Raw genomic sequence first — 18787 nt, forward strand, 5'->3', positions numbered from 1 at the left:
CTCCACAGTCCAGAGCCCCCCTCCCCCCGCCCCGGGGAAGCTGGTGCAGCCCAGGTGAGAATCTCCAATTTGACTGGGGGCCCCGGAGGGGCTGGCACTGGCTGGGGAGCCGGCCTGGCCCAGGCTCCGGCAGGGAGGCAGGCGGGAACAGGACGGGATGAAGCGCTGAGGCCATGGTGTTGTCTCAGCCACGGTCACTGCCCGCGACACACAGCCGGGGGGACAGCGCCCTGAGGTTAGGCCTGGGGGTCTCCCCAACCCAGAATGGTACTGCTCTGTTGGCCCTTCGGCACCCAGGGGCCCCTGGCAGAGAGAGGAGTTCTCGGAAGTTGAGGTCAGCACCGGCACTTAACAGACACCAGCTGTGTCAAAGGAACGGGCAGGGAAGTGGCCAGGACAGGCAGAGGGAGTGGGTGGGAAGCCCCTGTGTAAGTGGGGTGGCTGATTCACTTGGATGCCTTAGTGGTCTGGCGGGGTGGGGGTCACGTTACTGTCATTCCCCTCAGGCCTGGGCAGTGGCCAGTGCTCTGTGGACACAAGAAAGCCCCCCACCAGGCAGGCCCTCCTACGTTGGAGCCATGGTCACGTCTGGCCCCGAAAGCCCGCTCTCCCATGCTCGAGGCAGCCGCGTGGCCGAGGGGTCAGGAGCCCAGCCTGCGCTGGCAGGTGGTCCTTGAATCGCCTGGGACCGGGGCGTCCCTGCTGAGTCTCTGAGCCTCTGTTTGCCCCCCTGGGTCTGGCTGAGTCGTGAGGGTTTCATGGACGTCAAGGCTGAGCCACAGGGATGGGCAGAGGCCAAATGGGGTCCTGCCCGTGCTTCCTCCCTCCTGCCCCTCCAGACCCGGAGCCCCCCTAACCCCCAACCCCCGGCGCCTGTTTCTTCGCCGGTGCTGAGAGTGACCGTGAGGGCGAAGTGAAACACCCAGGGGAGAGCCCTTGCCCAGCGCCCGGACACAGTCTGTGCTTAATGAACAGAGCTCCGATGGTCCCAGGAAGCCCTGGCCTGGAGCCCCCTCCTGTGCGCCCGCCAAGCTCCGAGCTGGTACCAGGGGCCGTGCCCAGTTCTTGGAAGAGGAAGTTAGAAAAGAAAAAAACGGCGAAAAAAGTTATGTCGAGGAGCAGAAAGGGTTTTGCAAGCCCAGCTTCTGCACGTGGTTATTTTAAGGGAGAGAAAAAGCCCGCAGCATCTGCAGCTGAGCTGGGGCTGCCTCGGGGTCTCAAACCCGCCCTCCCGTAAAGTTCCCACCACAGCCCAGAAAGTTCCAGAATGGTGCATGCCAGCTGCCTTCCTTCTGACAGGCATCCCCACGTGGGCCTGGCCTGCAGCACTCACTACCTGCCCAGGACACACTGCGGGCAGGCAGTGCGGGAGGTGGGGGCCACAGGCGCAAGACTCCGTGCCTCGCCTTCCCACGCTCAGGGGGCCTGTTCGGCGCAGGCTTGCCAAACGGACCCCGACTCAGTGCACATCTGCCCGCATTTTGCAGCCACTACTGTGTCCTTGCGCTCTACTGCCCCCTGGTGGCAGGAGGACTGCAGAACCGGCGCAAACCAGGTTCCTGCCTTCACGGGGCTTCCAGTCGGGCAGGGGGCGAGGAGGCACGTGCACCCCTGCCCCTGACACCCGTAGGCAAGCTGGGGCGGGGTGGGAGAAGGAGGGAGAAGACAAGACGCTGACTTTGGGAGGCGCACCCAGGTTCACCCCCTGCTCCCCACGCCTAATCGTGTGAGCCACGTGCAGCTCTCTGCCCCTGTTTCCTTGTCAGTAAAATGGGGTCATGGTGACCCTGCTCAGGCTCTCCTAGGGATTAAAGATGTTGGTCAAGGGTGCTGTGCCCTGCCTGGCACAGAGGAGGTGCTCAGGACAGGACGATGCGCTTGTTGCTGTTGTGAGGCACTGGGGAGCCACGCGAGGTGTTAGAGGGAGGCAGTGACCAGTCCAGACTTCGGTTCAGGAACCCCCGTGTGGGCAGCATGGGCAGGAGGGCGGGACAGGAACCCCAGGTCCTGGGATTCCCCGGCATCCTCTGTGTGGTGCTGGGGTCAACAGCTGCAGGGCCGGCCGGAGAGATGGGCGTGAACCGAGAGCTTCTCCACAGCCGTGCATGCTACTTCAGACCACGAGGAGGGCGGACAGGAGAGGTCTGGGAGCTGCTGAGCTCAACATCCAGCAGCGGGGGGCCTCGCCCTCCTCCCACCCCTCCTCTCCTCCCGCCACCACCTTGGGACCCAGGGAGGCGGTCCAGGGTCGCTAGCCTGTGCCCAGCTCTCACTCTGTGGCAGAGGTCGGGGTGACCCTGGGCAAGGCTCCCTCTCTGGGGCACAGCTGCCCGTCTGCACGGCGAAGGGGCGGAGACATGCTCGCGGACTTCCGCACCACCGGCCAGGCCGCCACGGAGCTGGGGGATCCAACTTCGTGTGACCACACACCTCAGTGCACCCCGAGTTTCTGCTCCTCTGGATGAGCAGGGCAGGGGCTCCGGGCCAGACAGCAGCAGCCACAAATGAGGATTTAATTTTGGAGCCGGTTCTGAGGGCCTGCCTCGCGAAAGGCCCCTCTGGGCCGGGCCTCCCACCAGGATGACCAGGGCCCTCCCAGGTGCCACCCGCTGCCCCAGAGGACCAGGGAGACCCCGGACAGCTTTGGCACAGCTCCTGATGGAGGCCAGGAGGGGCTCCTCCTGCTACTCCCTGGGGACCGTGCCAGAGGGGGCAGGAAGGCCACCCAGCTGGAGGTGCCCTCTTTCCCCAGGCAGCGGGGAAGCTGAGCCCCCTAGCCCACCCAGGTGGGGCAGACCCCCGCTCCCTCCAGTTTCCTGGCCACGGCCCAGCCAACAGGCCCTGGGGTCTGCCCTGGATCCTCCCCTCCTGGACCACAGAGCTGCGAGCTCCTTTCCTTGGCTCCAGCCATATCCACAGTGGGCCGGGCAGGGCCACAAAGATGGGGTGTCCATCCAATTGGGTTTTCCGCTTACTCGGTGGGTTGACTCACTCCTCCAGCCTCAGTGTACCCCTAGAAAACGTGAGTGGGGTAATCGGGCAAAGAGATGCGTCTGCGCCCTGCTTCCCACGTGGCCTGGGAGAGTGGGTGTGTCCCCCCTCCACCCTGGGGCAGTCACAGGGAGAAATGAGATCAATGCGCTGATGCTGTTCTCATTAACCCTGATGTTGCTGAACTGAGGCCCAGAGAAAGGAGGGACCTGCCGTTCCCCATCACACCCCCAGCCTCCCTCCTCGCCCCCCTGAGAGCTCTGCCAGGGTCCCACTAGGACACTCCGGTTCACCCTTCAAGAGCTCAAGGACCCCGGCAGGTCATTCGTTCACAGTCGGCGCTGAGTCCCTACCGTGGGCCCTGCTCTGGGCTGGGCTTCGGGAACAGAGCAGTGGACCCCAGGCAGGGCCCTGCTCTCACATTGCTCACCCCAAGGGGCTCTTCAGCAGGGCTCTGGGGAGAGCTTCTGGAATTCTGTGAACCCCAGAAACGGCTGGCAAAGTGGCACAGCCCCTGTGCTCTTTCTGGGGTTCCTCGGGGAGTCCAGACCGCAAAGCCGGCCCGCCAGAGGCATGCACAGCATTTCCTGGGCATCAGCAGCCCAGCCCAGCCCACCCGGCAGCACCAAGCCCCCTGCTGCAGGCGTCCTCCGGCCTTGGAACCCTAGGTGGGCACAGGCCTGGCTTACTGGGTCCCCCGCACTTGGTTGGCCCGAGTGCTGTCAGGGCTGAGCTGATCCGGGCTGAAGATGGAGCTCGGAGGGAGGACACTCCAGGTGTTGTTGGGAACTGCCTCTCCGGGCCCCAGGCCCCGACTCCCGCCACCCCGCCCCCAGCCAGGCTCTGGATAATATCTCCGAGGCCAGCCCCAGCGATGCTGAGTGCTTCGCCGTCTATTTATTACCAAACGCAGGAATCTGGGAGCCCGCGGAGCGTGAAATTAGGACCAAATGTGGAGGAGGTCTAGACAGGAACTCCGGGCCACTCCCGCTCGAGGACGACGGGGCCCTTGGGCTCCCAGGTAGCAGGAGCGCTCTGGTAACCAGACAGATGTTTGTGCAGGAAAAGCATGCTGGCTCTCCATAAGCCTCCGCGAGGCACCCGGATGCGGAAAGGCCTGGCAGCGAGGCGGCAAACCCGGGTCCCAAGCCCAGCTCTGACCTCTGCTGCCGCAGGCTCGGTCTCCCCGTCTGGAAATGAGCGGCACCATCATCGCTCGGTTGGAAGGGCTGCTTGTGAAGCAAGCAGATTCCAGGGCCCCACTCAGACCCACTGAGGCCTGGGCCTCTGCATATTTCCCGGGTTCTGGTCCCTGGAGGGTTTAGGAGTCGCCGGACTGCTTGAGCCTGAGGCCCGGCCAGTGTGGAGGGTGCAGGGCTGGGCTTCTCCTTGGCTCCTAGAAGGGGCGCCGGGCATCTCAGGTGAACAGGCGAAGGGGGGGCTGCTGGAGGGGCCTGAGACAGGCAGACTGAGGAGACTCAATCCTTGGTCCTCAAGGCAGGGAGGGGTGGGATGGAGCAAGAGGGACAGAGGAGAGTCTGAAACAGTGCAGGACCTGTGGTCCAGACGGCAGCCACGCGGGGGTCCTCTGCCAGGGGAGGGCCTCCGTGAGGGCAAGGGGGAGGCAGGTGGGCCGGCGTCTGGCCCCGCTGCCAGGTGTTTCCTGCTCCCCACCCCGCTCGATCTTCACGCCACAGGAGGCAACCGGAGCCCGTAAAGCGGCGGCTCCCCGCGAGACGCAGGGCTCTCGGAAGGGGCCGTGGCCCGCCCAGCCCCCCTCCACAGACTCTGGGGCTGGGGGTGCCCAGGGAGGCCCCATCTCACAGCCTGTCCCTGTAAAAATCAGGGGCGGGGACAGGGAAGCAAAGCCGTTTATAAAGCTTTAAAACCGTTTATGGTCCCGGGGGGCAGATTAACAATTCAGCTCAATCCTCGCCAACTCGTCTTGGCTGGCGGTACGCGGAGACTTGGGGCGGGGGCTGGGGCCAGGGAGCTGGAGCAGGGACGGCGGCAGCAGCCTCCACCAGGCTGTCACTGGACCTGCCGGCATCCCGCTGTCCCTCTCCTTCCTCTCCCGGCCCGACCCGGCCCGGCCCGTCAGACGGCCATCCTTCCAGGACGGCTCAGAAGCCATCTCCTCCAGGAAGCCCCCCACGGTTCCCCTGACGCAATACTGCCCCCTGAGCCCCAAAGCCCTCCGTTGGTCTCCGGGCACTCGGCGTAGTCATTCCCAGGACACAAGCGTCCAGGGGACACCGGATCAGCCCGGTTTCCCTCTAAGCTCCCAGGCAAGTTTATCAAAGTGTTTGCAGTCCTTCCCCTTCTCTGCCCGCTCCCCCCCCCTTGCGGGATGCCATCCTGATTTATTGCTTGGACCAGCAGCTGGCATTTTTTTCACATTCGTGATTCTGAAACTTTGTCATGCATCTCAGTTATCCGGACCCCTCACAGGCAGGGCTGGTTAAAGATACAGACCTAGATCCTTCAAGTCCAGAGCTGGCAGGGCTTGGTCTTCTAAATCCTCCCATACCCATATTACAGAGAAGGACACTGAGGCCCAGAGAGTGGCCTGAGACCCAGGGTTACCAGCAAGTGTATGGCGGGACACTCTCCCTCCTGCCCACCCTCGAGGGCAGGACAAGGGCCCCTCAGGCCTGGTTACCTCAGTGTCCAGCTGGGCAGTGTCCCCAGGCACAGGAAGGAGGTCTGAGAGGGGACAGCTCAGCGAGGGCAGCAAGGTGTGGGACTTGGGGAAAGGGTCCTCTGGCCGCAGTTCTTCCACTGACTTGCTGTGTGAGGTCACGAATGTCTCCCCCGCAACGGTCACCACCCCTGCACTGGCCTCAGCTTCCCCCTACACCACCCATTAAACAGAGGGGTGGGACGTGGTCCCTCCCAGCACTGGCACTTCACGGTTCTGTGAGTTGCATTAAAGAAGTCCAGGAAGGCTTCTTGGAGGAGAAGGCATGTTCTGAGCACTGGTGGCAGGGGAAGGCCTGGAGAGGCAGAGGGAAGAGCATCCCTGGGGTGGGGCACAGTAAGGGCATAGGGGTGGCTGGAGGGTGGCGTGAGAGAGGCCATGTCACCCTCGGGGGCTGTTCGGAGTTGACCGTGGACTGATGTCAGGCTGGGGCCTAAGCGAAGCTGCCAGCGGTGTGCGTGCACGTCTGCTGCCCGGGCCTGGTCCCGGGAGCGGCGCCCGGCTCGGGCGTTGCTGCCCGTCGGCGTGCGTGTATCTGCAGAGTGAGGCTGAGACGCTCCAGCTGGACGGGGCAAGAGTGTTGGAGCCGTGACTGCTGACGGTCCTGGGCGCCTGGCCGGTGCCGGCGCCCTTCCCATCGCGCCGCCAGGCTGCCTGTGGCTGGAGGCCCCCCACCCAGAGCCGGGCAGAGCGAGGGGCCGTCTGTGTCTCAGACCCGGGGAGAGGCTCGGTGGCCACGCCCTCAGGGACCTGAGAGAGGGTTGAGATGCAGAGAGGGAGACATGGTAACAATAGCAAACTGAACACAGCACACCTGCCGCGTGGGGGAATCCTCCATGTTCTCCCGTTTTACAGAGGAGGAAACTGAGGCACAGAGAAATGGAGGTATTCGAAGCCCCACGCTTGCAGCTAACTGGGGGCAGAGCCAGGCTGGCTCCCAGGGGTCCGTCCGGCTGGGGTGTCGGGGGGTGCTGAGTTCAACTCCTGCACTACCTCCCTGACCTTTCCCAAGCCCAGTGAGTTCCCTCATCCCTGAAGTAGGGCCATAATGATGATCTTTTTGGGGGTACAAATAGCAGAAACACACTCAAGGTTGACGTATTCACTGCAAAAGTCACTGTGCGGATCTCAGGGAGGGAAATGGAACCCCGTGAACTGGGACCACAGCCTGGCTCTCTCTGGGCACCTGTGTCCTTCCTCTCTTCCCCCCTGGACCAACTCCTCTGGCTCCACACACATGCCGCCCTGGCTGCAGCCTGAGCGCCCATGTCTCTACCCGAGGCCAAGGGACCAGCAGGGACTGGCCAGTCTCCAGGTCCTAGTTCCACTTCCTGGGAGAGAGAAGAGGGCTGGCCCAGCTTGGGGGGGCTGGTGCCTTTCCATCTCCAGCAAGCTGTGGCCAGAGGGGCAGCAGCAGGGAGTACGGAGGCTGCTGAGGCCCTCTGGGCCTGGGAGGCCCTGGATTTCCCGTGGCAGGTGGTGGGTCACACGTGGCTTTCAGCTGTGATGGGCCCATTAGCCAGAATGACACACATGGATCGGTGGCCCTGAATGGGGGGCCGGGCTTTGGCTGGCCTTCTCTGAACCTCGGTCTCTTCTGCAACTTTGGGGTCCCAGTGCCTGCTCTGCCCTTCCGCGGCTGCCGCAAAGACCAGGGAGAGCTGTCAGGGGTCCATTCCACTGCCCGCTTTCTGGCCACTCCAGGGTCAGGCTGAGACAAGCCGGGGTGTCCCTGTGAGCCCCCAGGAGGGAAGGGTTTGGGGGCGTGGGGCGCAGCGCTCCGCCGGCAGCTGCGTGCTTTGCTTTGCCTCACCTCTGTGAAGAGCGTGAAACGCATCTGGACAGCTGGCCTGGCCCTGCCCAGCGTCCCCCGCTGGTTGCTTCCTCTGCACACCCAGCTCCCTGGATCCGGCCCCGGTCGGCCTGCACCTTTGGCAGGGCTGGTGGGCCAGCTGGCCTCAGCCACCCTGGGGGCCGAGGACGGTCGGAGCTGCCCGGCAGGGCGCCCAGAAATGCAGGGGTCCCTGGGGCTCCTGCTCTGTCTGTGTGGCCTGCACTGTATCTTCCTGACCGGGCCCTGTTGGTCCAGCTGTGTCTGGATCTGCCTGTCTGCACCTCCGTCTCTCTGAATTTGGAGCTGTCTGTGAGTCTGGGTCTCGTTGTCTCGTCGCTTTGGGCCTGTCTGGATCTACCTTTCAGTCCATCTGTCTGTCTGCTCAGGGTCTGGGTTCCCATCACAGCTGTGCCTCTGACGCAAGACGCGGCCCCCCCACCCCGCTTGTGAGCACACGTCCACGTCCTCCTCCACCTTTAGACCGGCGTCCCCGGCGTCCCTGCCCAGCCACTCCCTGCCAGGCCACTTGACCCTGCAGGCGAGCCTGCGGGGAACCACTGAGCAGACAACCTCACCAGGCGGGGCTCCGCCTCCCTCACTCCTGACCCACCGACCGCCCAGACCCCCTGAGTCTCCCAACGAAAACCCCGTCTGTCAGTTCTTCTCACACATTCCTGGAAGAGAAAAAATCGGCCCAAATTCCAGCAAGTCTTTGGCAAGGCTTATCAACAGCTTTAGAAACGTGCACACCACAAAGCTCTTCACTGCACGTTCCTGTAATTGCAAGACGTGGGAAGTAACGCAAATCCCGGCCCGCAGGGCCTGACTGAGTGAGTGGGGCCCCTCCACGCAGCGGGGCGAGCTCTAGGGGCCCCTGGGGATAATCTCACCCCTAGGGAAACGTGGTGTATCTGGGGAGAGACTACTGGGTGAAAAGGGAAGGTATGGAGGGTGTAGATAGAATGCCACTTTCGCTTAGGAGGAGAAGGAAATCTATATTTGCTTATATTTTTAGAAAGAAGCAATGGAAGGATAAACCCAGAACTAAGCGAAATGGTTGCTTCTGGGCAGAGTAGGGTGGGCGGCGGCTGGGGGGTGGGCAGGGAGGAAGCAAGACCTCTCTGAATGCACCTGGTTTTATGCTTTTGACTTTGGAACCAAATGTTTTCTACAATTAAAGAGCAAAGCTAAATCAGTTTTTTTTAAAGAAAGTAAAAACTAACTAGAATAAATGAACCTGAATATCAAGGTGGTGGAAAGAAAACCATACTAAGAATTATTTCAAGTGACTTTGAAACAATCTTTTTACTACACATCCCTAAGGGGACAAGAACAAAAAAAATAACAGATAAATATCAAATTCCATTCGGTAGACTTGTTAATAAAAACATTGGTAACACTTCTTTTAAATTATTATATATGATGGGAAAAAGCAAATAATGAAGTGCGTGTTATTAGGAAATAAAATTTGCACTGTAAAAGTCACATAGACATCATATTTTAACATGTAAAAACCCTTTCATCTCTAATTTTAAATGGAAACATCAGTATAAACTCATGTTCATTTTTCTCTTCCTTAAAAAAAAAAAAAAAAAAAAAAAAGTCTTTCTGAGCTCTGGCCACCAGAAAAGCCTGGAAACCCAGGAGCAGCTAGCACCCCTAGTGCCCAGACTGTGTTCTCTAGAACCACTTCCCAGCAAGAGAACCAGGGTGTCCCAGGACATAAGCTGGGACATCTTATGCCTAAAAGCAACATGCCATCAAGGGTTAGTGGGGTCCCACCAAAATGACACTGGAGTCAACTTGGAGGTGCTTCCAAACCCACGGTCCCAGTGGGATCATTTGAACATCAAAAAGAATAGTGACTGCAGTGGCTTAAAACACATCAGATGTATATAAGCCAGTGAGATCACAATGATACTGTAAAACAACCACAAACCTCACGGGGCGCCAACTTATTTTGAAAATTGAAAAAGTTACGAACTGAGCGTCTATGCCTTTCCTCTGCAGACTGTCTTTTAATATTACCGGATAGGTAATGGGGAAGGTTCTTTAGAGAAGAACCAGAGCTGGTACGTGCAGAAGAAATGATAGCATTTGAAAAGTCGCTATTTGCAACTCCTAATGAAATAACAGCCGTAGGCTATGATTTCCAGCGGCTGCTAAAAGGATGAGGTGGAAGGCTGATGGAGAATTTTACGGTAGGAGGATTGGGCTGACAGCGGCTGAACCCACTGGCAGATCTCAACATCACGACAAGAAGGACAGCGTGGGGCCCTGAAGGTGAAATGATAGGAAGCCAGTTTAGAGGGCAAAACCATGATAGAGGAACATATGAAATGGTGCTGGGAGAAATGCAGCCAGTTCTAGTACATGGAAAATTCTGTAAGATAAATGACCCAGTTTCTTCTATAAACAGCATGGGGCGGGCAGGGGCGAGAGTGGATGGGAACTATTCTACAGTCAAAAGAGCCAAACTGGATCCTGATTTGAACAAACCAACTGTAAAAAGACATTGCGGAGATGACTGGAGGTTTTTTTTAAAGGTCCTCACCTGTCAGATTCTGCACTGAAGTATTTATGAGTAAACTAATACACTCCGGGATTTCCTTTAGTGAACTCAATCGCCCGTGCCATGCTATTCCCCTGGCGGAAAAAAAAAAAGGTAGGGGATGGAAATTGAGGCAGGGCGTGCTCAGCAACAACTGGTGCCTGAGAGATGATTGTTAACCGTCCAGGGATACGGCAAGGCGGTTATTAAAGCCTCGTCACTTGAAATGGGCCACAGTGAGAATATTTACAGCACAAGCATCAGCAAATGCTACAGGTCAGGGTGCTTTCACTCCAAGAACTAGCTTATCAGCACCCGGCCAGACAGCGCTCACAAGAGCACCACTGGTGACAGCCTTGTCCGTTCTCTCTACTTTGTGTGGGTTTGAAATTTTCCACAGCAGTTTACGAGGGGCACACCCTTAGGCCTAGAAATCCCACTTCTAAGAATTTGTCCCGGACAGGTCATTGAAGTCGGTCCTGCACTTCAAATGGCTTCAGTTTTTAGCTACGCAAACATTTATGGAAACATTGGCTTAAGATTTGTTTTTTAATGTCAACAGCCTGAACACCAAAAAGGAGTTTGGTTTTCAGTTTTGAAAGATGAGAAAGTTCTGGAAGTCGGTTGCAAACAACGTGAATATACTTAACACTGCTGACTTGTACACTTAGAAATGGTTAAGATGGTAAATTTTATGTCATGGGTATTTTACTGGCCATTTGAAATTTTAAAGAAAAGGGATCGGTTATGTTATAAAATGGAATATGGTTCGAAATTATGTTACAGAAGAAAATTTAATGATAAGGAAAAATAAGGATGAGCTGGTGAAGTGACAGAGCAGGTTACAGAACCACACGTTCAGCCTGCCTGCATTTGGGTAAATTTTCAAACGCGTGAGCTTGTCGCCCAGGCTGGACGTGTGCTAGGCTGAGCGCTCACATACGTGCTCAAGAAACCTTCACGGAAGCCCGAGAGCGAGGGCGTGTGCTGTTCGCATCACCTCCTACAGAGGTGGAAACTGCTGGCAGAGGCAGAGGGAGATGTCCCGCCCGACCCCCAGGCCCAGCCCCTGCCTCCTGCATGCAGTGGGGTGTTCTGTTCTCCCTTTCGGAGCGCTTCCTCAGCCTCCTAACCGAGAACAGCTTCCTTCTGCAGTGAGCTGACAGTGTGGTGAGGCTGGCGGTGTCTGTTGCAGGCTGTTGATGGAGGAGGGGGCGGATGACAGCCGGAACTGTGGTCATCACCGGCGGCATCTTGGCGACTGTGATTCTGCTCTGCATCATCGCGGTTCTGTGCTACTGCCGGCTCCAGGTACTCCGGGAGCTGGGGTGGGGGGGGGGGGGGAGGGAAGCCCGGAGGGGGCCCTGCAGAGGGAGGGAGTCAGGGCCCAGGAAGGCGGAAGAGTCAGGTCTCCAAGAAGGTGCAAGGCAGACAGCACCCCCGGACTCCACCTGTGAGGGCTCAGTGATGACAGCTCCCTGCGAAGTGAGTCCGCTGAGGATCAGAGAGGGTAAGGGCCTTTGCCGATGTCACACAGCTGCCAAGCGGGGAGCAGGGGTGAGCCCTTGGGCTGTGCTACTCCACCACCTGTGCACTCCCTGCCCCACCCACACTCTAGGGCTGTCCTAGGTCCCCCGCATCTTTCTTCCTGAGAGAGGAGAGGAAGCCACGTGCGTAGGGCAAGGCAGCACGGCTTGGTGCCCTGGAACTCGATTGGGACCAGACTGCCTGGGCTCGAATCCCAGCTCTGCCGCTTTCAGGCTGCCTGAACCCCCTGTGCCTCAGTTTCCCCACCTGCAAAATGGAGTTGGTCGTTGCACCTGCCCCCGGTTGCTGTGGGCTGAAACGAGCGAATCCCTCACTTAGGGATCCCAGGAGTCCGGGGTGCCTGGATTACGAGCTCCCATAAGTGGTGGTGACAGGGACACGGGTGTCTGAGCTGGGTGCATCCCGGCCCTCCTCTGGGTGCCGCACGCGTGTGGCAAGGGTGGCTGGGGAGCTGGCTGTCACAGTGGCCCTCTGCCCGCAGTACTACTGCTGCAAGAAGGAGGAGTCGGAGGAGGACGAGGAGGAGCCCGACTTCGCCGTGCACTCGCACCTGCCCCCGCTGCACTCGAACCGCAACCTTGTGCTGACCAACGGGCCGGCGCTCTACGCGGCCACCTCCACCTCCTTCAGCCAGAGGTCCCCGCAGGCCCGCACCCTCTGCCGCAGCTGCTCCCACTACGAGCCGCCCACCTTCTTCCTGCAGGAGGACGAGGGCGTGCGCAACGGCGGGGAGCGCGTCGCCTACAAGAGCGTCAGCCGGGAGGACGTGGCGCTGCCGCCTGGGAGCTTCGGGGCCCTGCAGGCCCTCAACCCCAGCCGCCTCTCGGCCATGCGGGAGGCCTTCTCCCAGAGCCGCAGTGCCAGCACCGACGTCTGAGGGCGCCCCCGGCCGCCGACGGGTCCTGAGACCATGGTGGGGTCCCCACGGCGTCCCAGCCTGGCCCTGGGCCCGGACCCGGGCTCGGCCCAGCTTTCCTCACACCCGCGTCATCACGGGGGCCCACTGGGGAGCTCCGGGGCTCACTGCGGGGATCAGACCCAGTGAAAGCAGCGTGGCCGCCCCGGGTAGTGGCCACCGGGGCCTGGGTCTGGAAGGGAGGCGGGCGTGATGCGGGCACAGGGGAGCGGTAGCATCCGGGTGGCAGGCTGCAGAGCGAGGTAGGGCTCTGGCGCATAGACGCCAGGCTGCCGATACCAGTGCTGCCATTAGGGAGGGGGCGGTGGAAGGTGGCCTCCGTCTCAGCCCCAGCAAGTCGGCCATCTCTGGCTTCACCGCCTGGCCGTGTCCCTCCCTCCCTGGGCCTCAGTCTACCTACTTGTTCAAGGAAGGGGTGGTAGCCGCGATGCTAGGGGCCCTGCAGCATAAGCCTTGCCTGGCGACTGGGGACCGAGTACCCCGTCCCAGAACAGGGCCTCCCCCCACCCCTCCCCCACACACACCCTGGCTTTAAGCGCCCAGCCGCTGAGACACTGGTTGATTGAGCTGGGTTGCCCCCCACCCCCGCGCGCAGATCTCCCTAGAAGGGGGAGCTCCCTTGGGATGCACAGCCCCGACTGGCTTTTTGGTGAAAATGGAGTGGGGAGGAGGCCGTGTGCTGCTCCCCCGGTTTCGGGAGTGTCCACACTAAAATACCCAGTCCGGTCCTCAGCCCTGATGTGGTAGAGCGGACAGAGCCATGGACCAGGGGCTAAATGACCCACTGACTCCCCGTGAGACCTGGGACGGGCCCTCCCACTCTTGGGCCTCAGCCCCCCCGGAGCCCTCCTGCTTTCGTGCCCCGGGGCATAGACCCCGAGCTCTGCCACCTGCCCAGTTTCTCAGGAGGACCTGGGAGCAAGGCCTCAGGCTGCCCCTTCCCTGCTCCGGCCCCGTGTGCACACTCCCCGCAGGGCTAGGGGCTCCCCCGCCGTCCAGCCAGAGAAATGCCCCAAACCCAGGGGCACCGCCCGCGGGGAACGCAGCCCCGTCCACGCAGAGGCACCGTTTCCTCTCAGCAGCATGGCCCCCGGAGTCCGCTGCCTTCTCCCGGGCTCTCTCTGCCTCTGGGCCCAGCCACAGCGCCAGCCCTCACCCTGGGCGGGCAGCCCCGTCTGCCCAGGAAGACGGACCGGGCTCCCCAGCTAAGCCACCTTCCTGAAAGGCAAACCTCTGGGGCACGTGGCTGTCCCCGAACTGTGGGCAGCCTGAGCACCGCACTTCTTGTTCTTTCTCCAAAGTGCTGCTGAGCTGAGACTCCGGACGTGAGCAGGGTTAGGAAGGCTTACTATTTTCGGCATCGCCGATTCCCCCCCCCTTCTTCCTTTCTCCTCCTGCCTCAGTTTGGACTCGCTAATGGAATTCAGCCCCAAGCTTCCCCTTCCTTTGTCAAACCCCATGAGTTTGTTTCTGATGCGTTAGCTTGGCGGGGTGGGTGGGGGCGGGGGGGGGCGGTGAGGGTCAGGAGGTGGCACTTCCTGTGGCTGTTCTGTTCGGTCTCCTGTTTCCTTTTCTGGTCTCTGGCCTCTGTGTAGATTCCTAGATCCATTTGACATCCACACGCACCCATCCATCCGAACTCCCCCAGCTCCACCGTGGGGACCTGCGGGGAGCTGCCTACTCCCTGACAGAATCGAGAGCCAATAAAACTCCTGACACCATGCGCTGTCTTTGGTCTGCCTGACATTCCAGCCCAGAGCCCTCTGCGGCGCTTCCTGGGAGGGGCCGTGTCCAGCCCAGCACCGGGCAGAGTCGGCCTTCTCTCCCGTCCAGCCCCAGGGGTCAAGGCACTGGCCAAAGGCGCCCGGCCGCAGCCATGTTTGGTTTTGATTTTCCCGGGGTGGATGTGTCAGTCTTCCATGATTGGAAGCCACTGGCCTAAACCCTGAGCTCCTGGAGGGTGGGTGGGGGGTGACAGGCTGAGCCACGTGGGGCAAGTGACTGACCTCTCTGGGCCTGGGTCTTAGCATCAACACAGTGGGTGACAACGATATCGACTCCACAGGGCTCTTAGGGTTAAAGAGGCAGCGCTGGTCACGTGCTGGGCACAGACCCTGGCATACAGGATGCGCACAAAAAGTGCTGGTGGAAAGGAGGATGGGGGAGGAAGGTCATAAGGAGAGGAAAGATGGAGGTGGGGGGAAATGACGGCACAACGGTGCGGTGTGTCAGGGATCCCCAGACCCCTGCAGCGCGGCGACCCACCTCCACCGGAACTGAGCCGCTGACCTTGAGGGAGCTCACCCCACAGGCCCCAGCGAACCTGGAGAGCCACTCACCCACCTGCAGCCCCCTGGATGCCGTCCTCAACACTGCGGTGGACCCTGCTCTGGTCCCAGTCTGGGGGCAGGCTGGCCCCGCATCCCGGGGAAGCAGTCAGGTAGCCCCTCGCCTCCCTGCTCCCTGTCCCCAAAGGAGACCCTCCCTGCGGCATCCTCGGCCCTGTGCCAGCCTGCTGTCCCTCGGCGGGTGGACACCCACATCGTCCCTCCTCCGCTGCAGCCAAACCAAGGTGCTTTCAGCATCCTCCGCACCCCCCCCTCTCCCTGGAAGCTTTCCGTTTCTACACTCCCCCCCCCCCCGCCGCCCCCAGCTTTCATCTGGAAGAACTCCTGCGGCTGGACCAGCCTAAACATCACCTCCCCTGGGAAGCCCTCCTGTGTCCCGGCACCCACAAGTCCAGATTAAGTAGCCCTTCTAAGAGGCCCAGAAACAGTAGTGATGGCTACTTCCTGAGCGCTCCGTGTGGGCCCGCACCACGCCTCCCGCCCTGCCTGCCTCACCTCTTCCTCCCGTGGTTCGGGTGAGGGAGTTCCCTTGCGCTCCGCCGTCCCCCAAGCCCCACGGCAGTTGGGAGGTGCGAGATTGGCTCGGTTCTGACTCCAGCGCCCGAGTCCTGATGCCCCTGAGACCCCTCCCCGCAGGCCACCCACTCTTTTTGTCACCTTCTGTCCGCTCTCCCCTGTCATCTCCTCAGGGAGACGCTGCAGCCCGGCCCCCAGCCCCACCTGGTCCCAGACCTGAGGCCGCAGCAGATCCTTCCGAATGGGCGAGCTGGACGGCGACCCCAGCTCCCGAAGCCTCACGGCCACCCCACCCTGCCTGGCAGAGCCCCGGAGACCCCACGATGCCGCCATAAATAGGACCACTTTATTAACATACAGAGAGTACTGACGGACGACAACACAGCCATGGGGCCGCGAGAAAGATGCCTCTTCCCAGGTGTAAAGTGCGGCGGGTCCCTCCGTGCCCAGAGCTTCGTATCGGGGAGGCGAGCGATGCTACGTCGTGAGATTAAAACTCCTCCGGAAAGAGTCACCTAAACAGCATCAGGATCCCAGGCGCCCCGTCTCCTTGGCTGCCCGTCCCCCTCTCCTCACCCCCACAGCCCTGGAGGGCTGGAGGATGTTCCCAGGCCCCCGCGTGGGAACCACAAACGCGCCAGTCCTCCCGGCTCTGTCCTGGGAGGGCCGAGGGCGCGCTCGGGGGTGGGGGGCAGGGGAGGGGCTCTCCTGCCCGGGGAGAGAGCAGGGGCTCAGTGTCACGTCTTCACAGCCGGGGCGCCCTGCAGGGAGGGTGTCCGTGGAGGGGCTGCTGCGGCCCCAGGGATGGTGCTCGGTCTCTGAGGGGCGGCTGCCGGGCCTAGGAGTGGGGGGGCCGGCAGGAGCGGCAGCACGCCTTGCTGTAGTACCAGTGGCCGCAGAGGTTCACCTTGATGGCCAGGGCGCAGTTGGTGCCCGGCTGGTCCTGGCAGCTGTCGTCTGGGGAAGGGACACGGCGGGTGGCGTAGGGCATCAGGAGGCGGTCAGGGGTGACGACTCGACAGGACCCCTGCCCGCCCCACCCCTCCGCCTCCTCTCCTTGAGTTCTACCTCTCTGCCACCCCTTTCCTGCCTCCGTCCCACTCCAGGGATGTCACAGACCCCACCAAGTGTAATGCCCAGGGGCCAGGATTTGGAGGAGCCACCGATCTCACCCCCAGAGGCCTGAACATCCCTGGGAGGCCCACAGGTGCCCCCTCCACTCAGCAGGTCCAAAGCAGAGCTCATCACCTGGCCCTGGTGCCCCCTCGGAGCCTAGAACCCTCATGCATCTTCCAGGTGCCCAAGCCAGAGACCCTGCTTCAGCCCCTCGCCTCCCTGCTCCTGCGTGCCCAGCTCCAGGGTGCTCTCGCTGAGTCTTCCTGGATCCCTGGTCCCTTGCCCCACAGCTGCCCTCCCATCTTCTGAAGCCGGATGCTCTTTCCAAAGTGCAGGTCTCGGCATGGCTCCTGGGGACCCCAAGCTCCAGTCAGCTCTCACCTGCCGCCCTTCCCACCCTCACCTCCCAGCCTGGGCTCAGCCACTCCAGGAGGGAACCTTCACTCCCCGACATGCGTTGGTCTCTGTAGCCGCTAGACCCTCCCGGTCACCCTGACGGATGCCTGCTCTTCCCGCAGGCCCTGGCTCAGCCTCAGCCTCTGCTCTCCCTGGAAAGCCCCTGCCCCGCCCTCAGCCTCTCACCCCTCACCTGGGGGCTCCGTGGGGCAAGGCTGCAGGTCACAGGCCTGTCTGCCAACGGGCTTCACCAGCGGGTCGCAGCCTCGGACAATGTCGGTCCCTTGGTAGCACTTCACGTCTCGCATCCGCACTCCCACCCCGCAGGTCTTGGTGCACTGATCGGGGAGAGATGGCATGGCCAAAGCCCCCACCGGCGGGGCGAGGGTTCTGGCCAGAGGTGGGGGGATCCCACCCCTCTCACCAGGTTGCTGGGTCTCAACTGACACGGGACACACAGAAGGGCGCTGGCTGGCAGCTGGCAGATGCTGACGCTCGTTCCCCCCACCCCCCGACCCCGGTGCTGCTCAGTTTCCCCATCTGCACGGTGAGGGCGTGGCCCTCTCCTCTCTCAACTATCCGCCCCCGCAACCCCCCCACCGGGTGGGTCCTTTGGTTCTAGCTTTCCTGGGTCCTGTGCTACAGAATGCTCAGGACACACAGGGCCACGGCCCAGGGAGAGCGCTGGTTTCCCACTCCAATAAAAAACTGTGTTTGTAGTGGACCAGTTAAATGGATCTTCCAAAGCCACCACCCTCACCCTCGGCTCCCACTCCAGATGTTCCCCTTGGAAAACCCCGCTGAGCTACCCAAAACACCAGGGCCATCTGCTGACCCCAGTTACCCCGCCGTCCTCCTGCCAAGATCCGACAGGCGGTGGCTTCCTCTGGCTGCCCCTGATGTGGGCGACCCCACGTCACCCAGGCACGTCTGGGACCCGAGCCCTCGGTTTCCTGAGCGGGGTCTGCGGCGGGAGGCCCTGGCCCTGGGCCCACCCTCTGGTTCTGTTTGCAGAGGCCCAGGGAGGGCTGCCTGGCCGATGCCCGCTCCCAGCTTGGGGGGCTGGCCCAGTCTGGAGGCACCAAGGACAGGTAACAGTCAGCCTTGGGTGGGTGCCCTGAGGAGCCTCTGGCTGTCCCTCAGCCCCAGAGAGAACACACCTCTGCACCCGAGTAGACGGGACAGCGGGGAGGACGCACTCTTACTAAAGCCCCCATCCCGGGAGGGGGCAGACACGGGGAAGCAGACACCACCCCAGCCAGGGACAAAACGACAGAGGGCCACATTCCCACGGGCCGGTCACCCACCCACCATCATTGGGGCAATTGCGCCCCTCCCCCAATGCTCCCAGGCTCCTGTGCAAAGACCACTGTGGGCCTCCCCACTTGCTCCCCCTGGAAGCTACAGCGCCACTAAGCGCAGAGGGGACGTGGGGCACAGGACTGGTGGTGCTGCTAAGGAGACATCGGGGACATGGTGTGAATCAGTAGACACCCAAGTCTAGACGTGACCGCCCCTATGCTGTAAGAAAGCCTTGAAGGATGCTAGCAGGCCCCCGGGCGCCCTGGGATCCCGCCGGGAGGCCTCCACAGGACAGGCGCCAGAAGAGCAAAAGCAGAAGTTAATGGGCCCCCTTTGCTCGGCCAGGGAACTGGGGCGGGGTGGGGTCTGCGGACCAGGGCTCCTCCCCTTCCTCAGGCCAGCCCCACGCACCTCAGGGCCCGCCCTGCCCCGCTCTCGTTGGGATGGGCCGGTTCAGGGCCTCCCTTCACTCTGCAGATCTCTCAGCCCGCCCGGAGCAGCGTCCAATGTCTGCTCATGCCCCAGGAGCTGGGGGTCAGCTCTCTCTCTGAACTTGGGTTTCTTCCCC

At 61.4% G+C, this 18787-nt stretch overlaps 2 protein-coding genes across 7 annotated transcripts in view; one reads left to right on the forward strand and one right to left on the reverse strand.

Annotated features, from left to right (window-relative positions):
• The window catches only part of FAM163B (family with sequence similarity 163 member B), a 31073-nt gene extending 17037 nt beyond the window's left edge, over positions 1-14036 (forward strand). Inside the window, exons 2-3 of the mRNA XM_007194412.2 lie at positions 11273-11388; positions 12107-14036. Of these exons, the coding sequence (XP_007194474.2) occupies positions 11296-11388; positions 12107-12502 (489 nt within the window). The 5' untranslated portion in view covers positions 11273-11295 and the 3' untranslated portion in view covers positions 12503-14036. The remainder of the gene's footprint in view (positions 1-11272; positions 11389-12106) is intronic.
• A 1674-nt stretch (positions 14037-15710) lies between these two features.
• Positions 15711-18787, reverse strand: part of ADAMTSL2 (ADAMTS like 2) — a 34552-nt gene continuing 31475 nt past the window's right edge. For 5 of the 6 annotated variants that reach the window (XM_057549334.1, XM_057549330.1, XM_057549332.1 and 2 more), the window contains 2 exons: positions 17111-17255; positions 15711-16362 (listed from right to left, as the gene is read on the reverse strand). In XM_057549334.1, coding sequence (XP_057405317.1) covers positions 16244-16362; positions 17111-17255 — 264 coding nt within the window. In that variant the 3' untranslated portion in view covers positions 15711-16243. The remainder of the gene's footprint in view (positions 16363-17110; positions 17256-18787) is intronic. The other variant, XM_057549336.1, reaches the window with a different exon arrangement.

This window comes from Balaenoptera acutorostrata, chromosome 6 (assembly GCF_949987535.1).
Source record: "Balaenoptera acutorostrata chromosome 6, mBalAcu1.1, whole genome shotgun sequence".
Taxonomy (NCBI): domain Eukaryota; kingdom Metazoa; phylum Chordata; class Mammalia; order Artiodactyla; family Balaenopteridae; genus Balaenoptera; species Balaenoptera acutorostrata.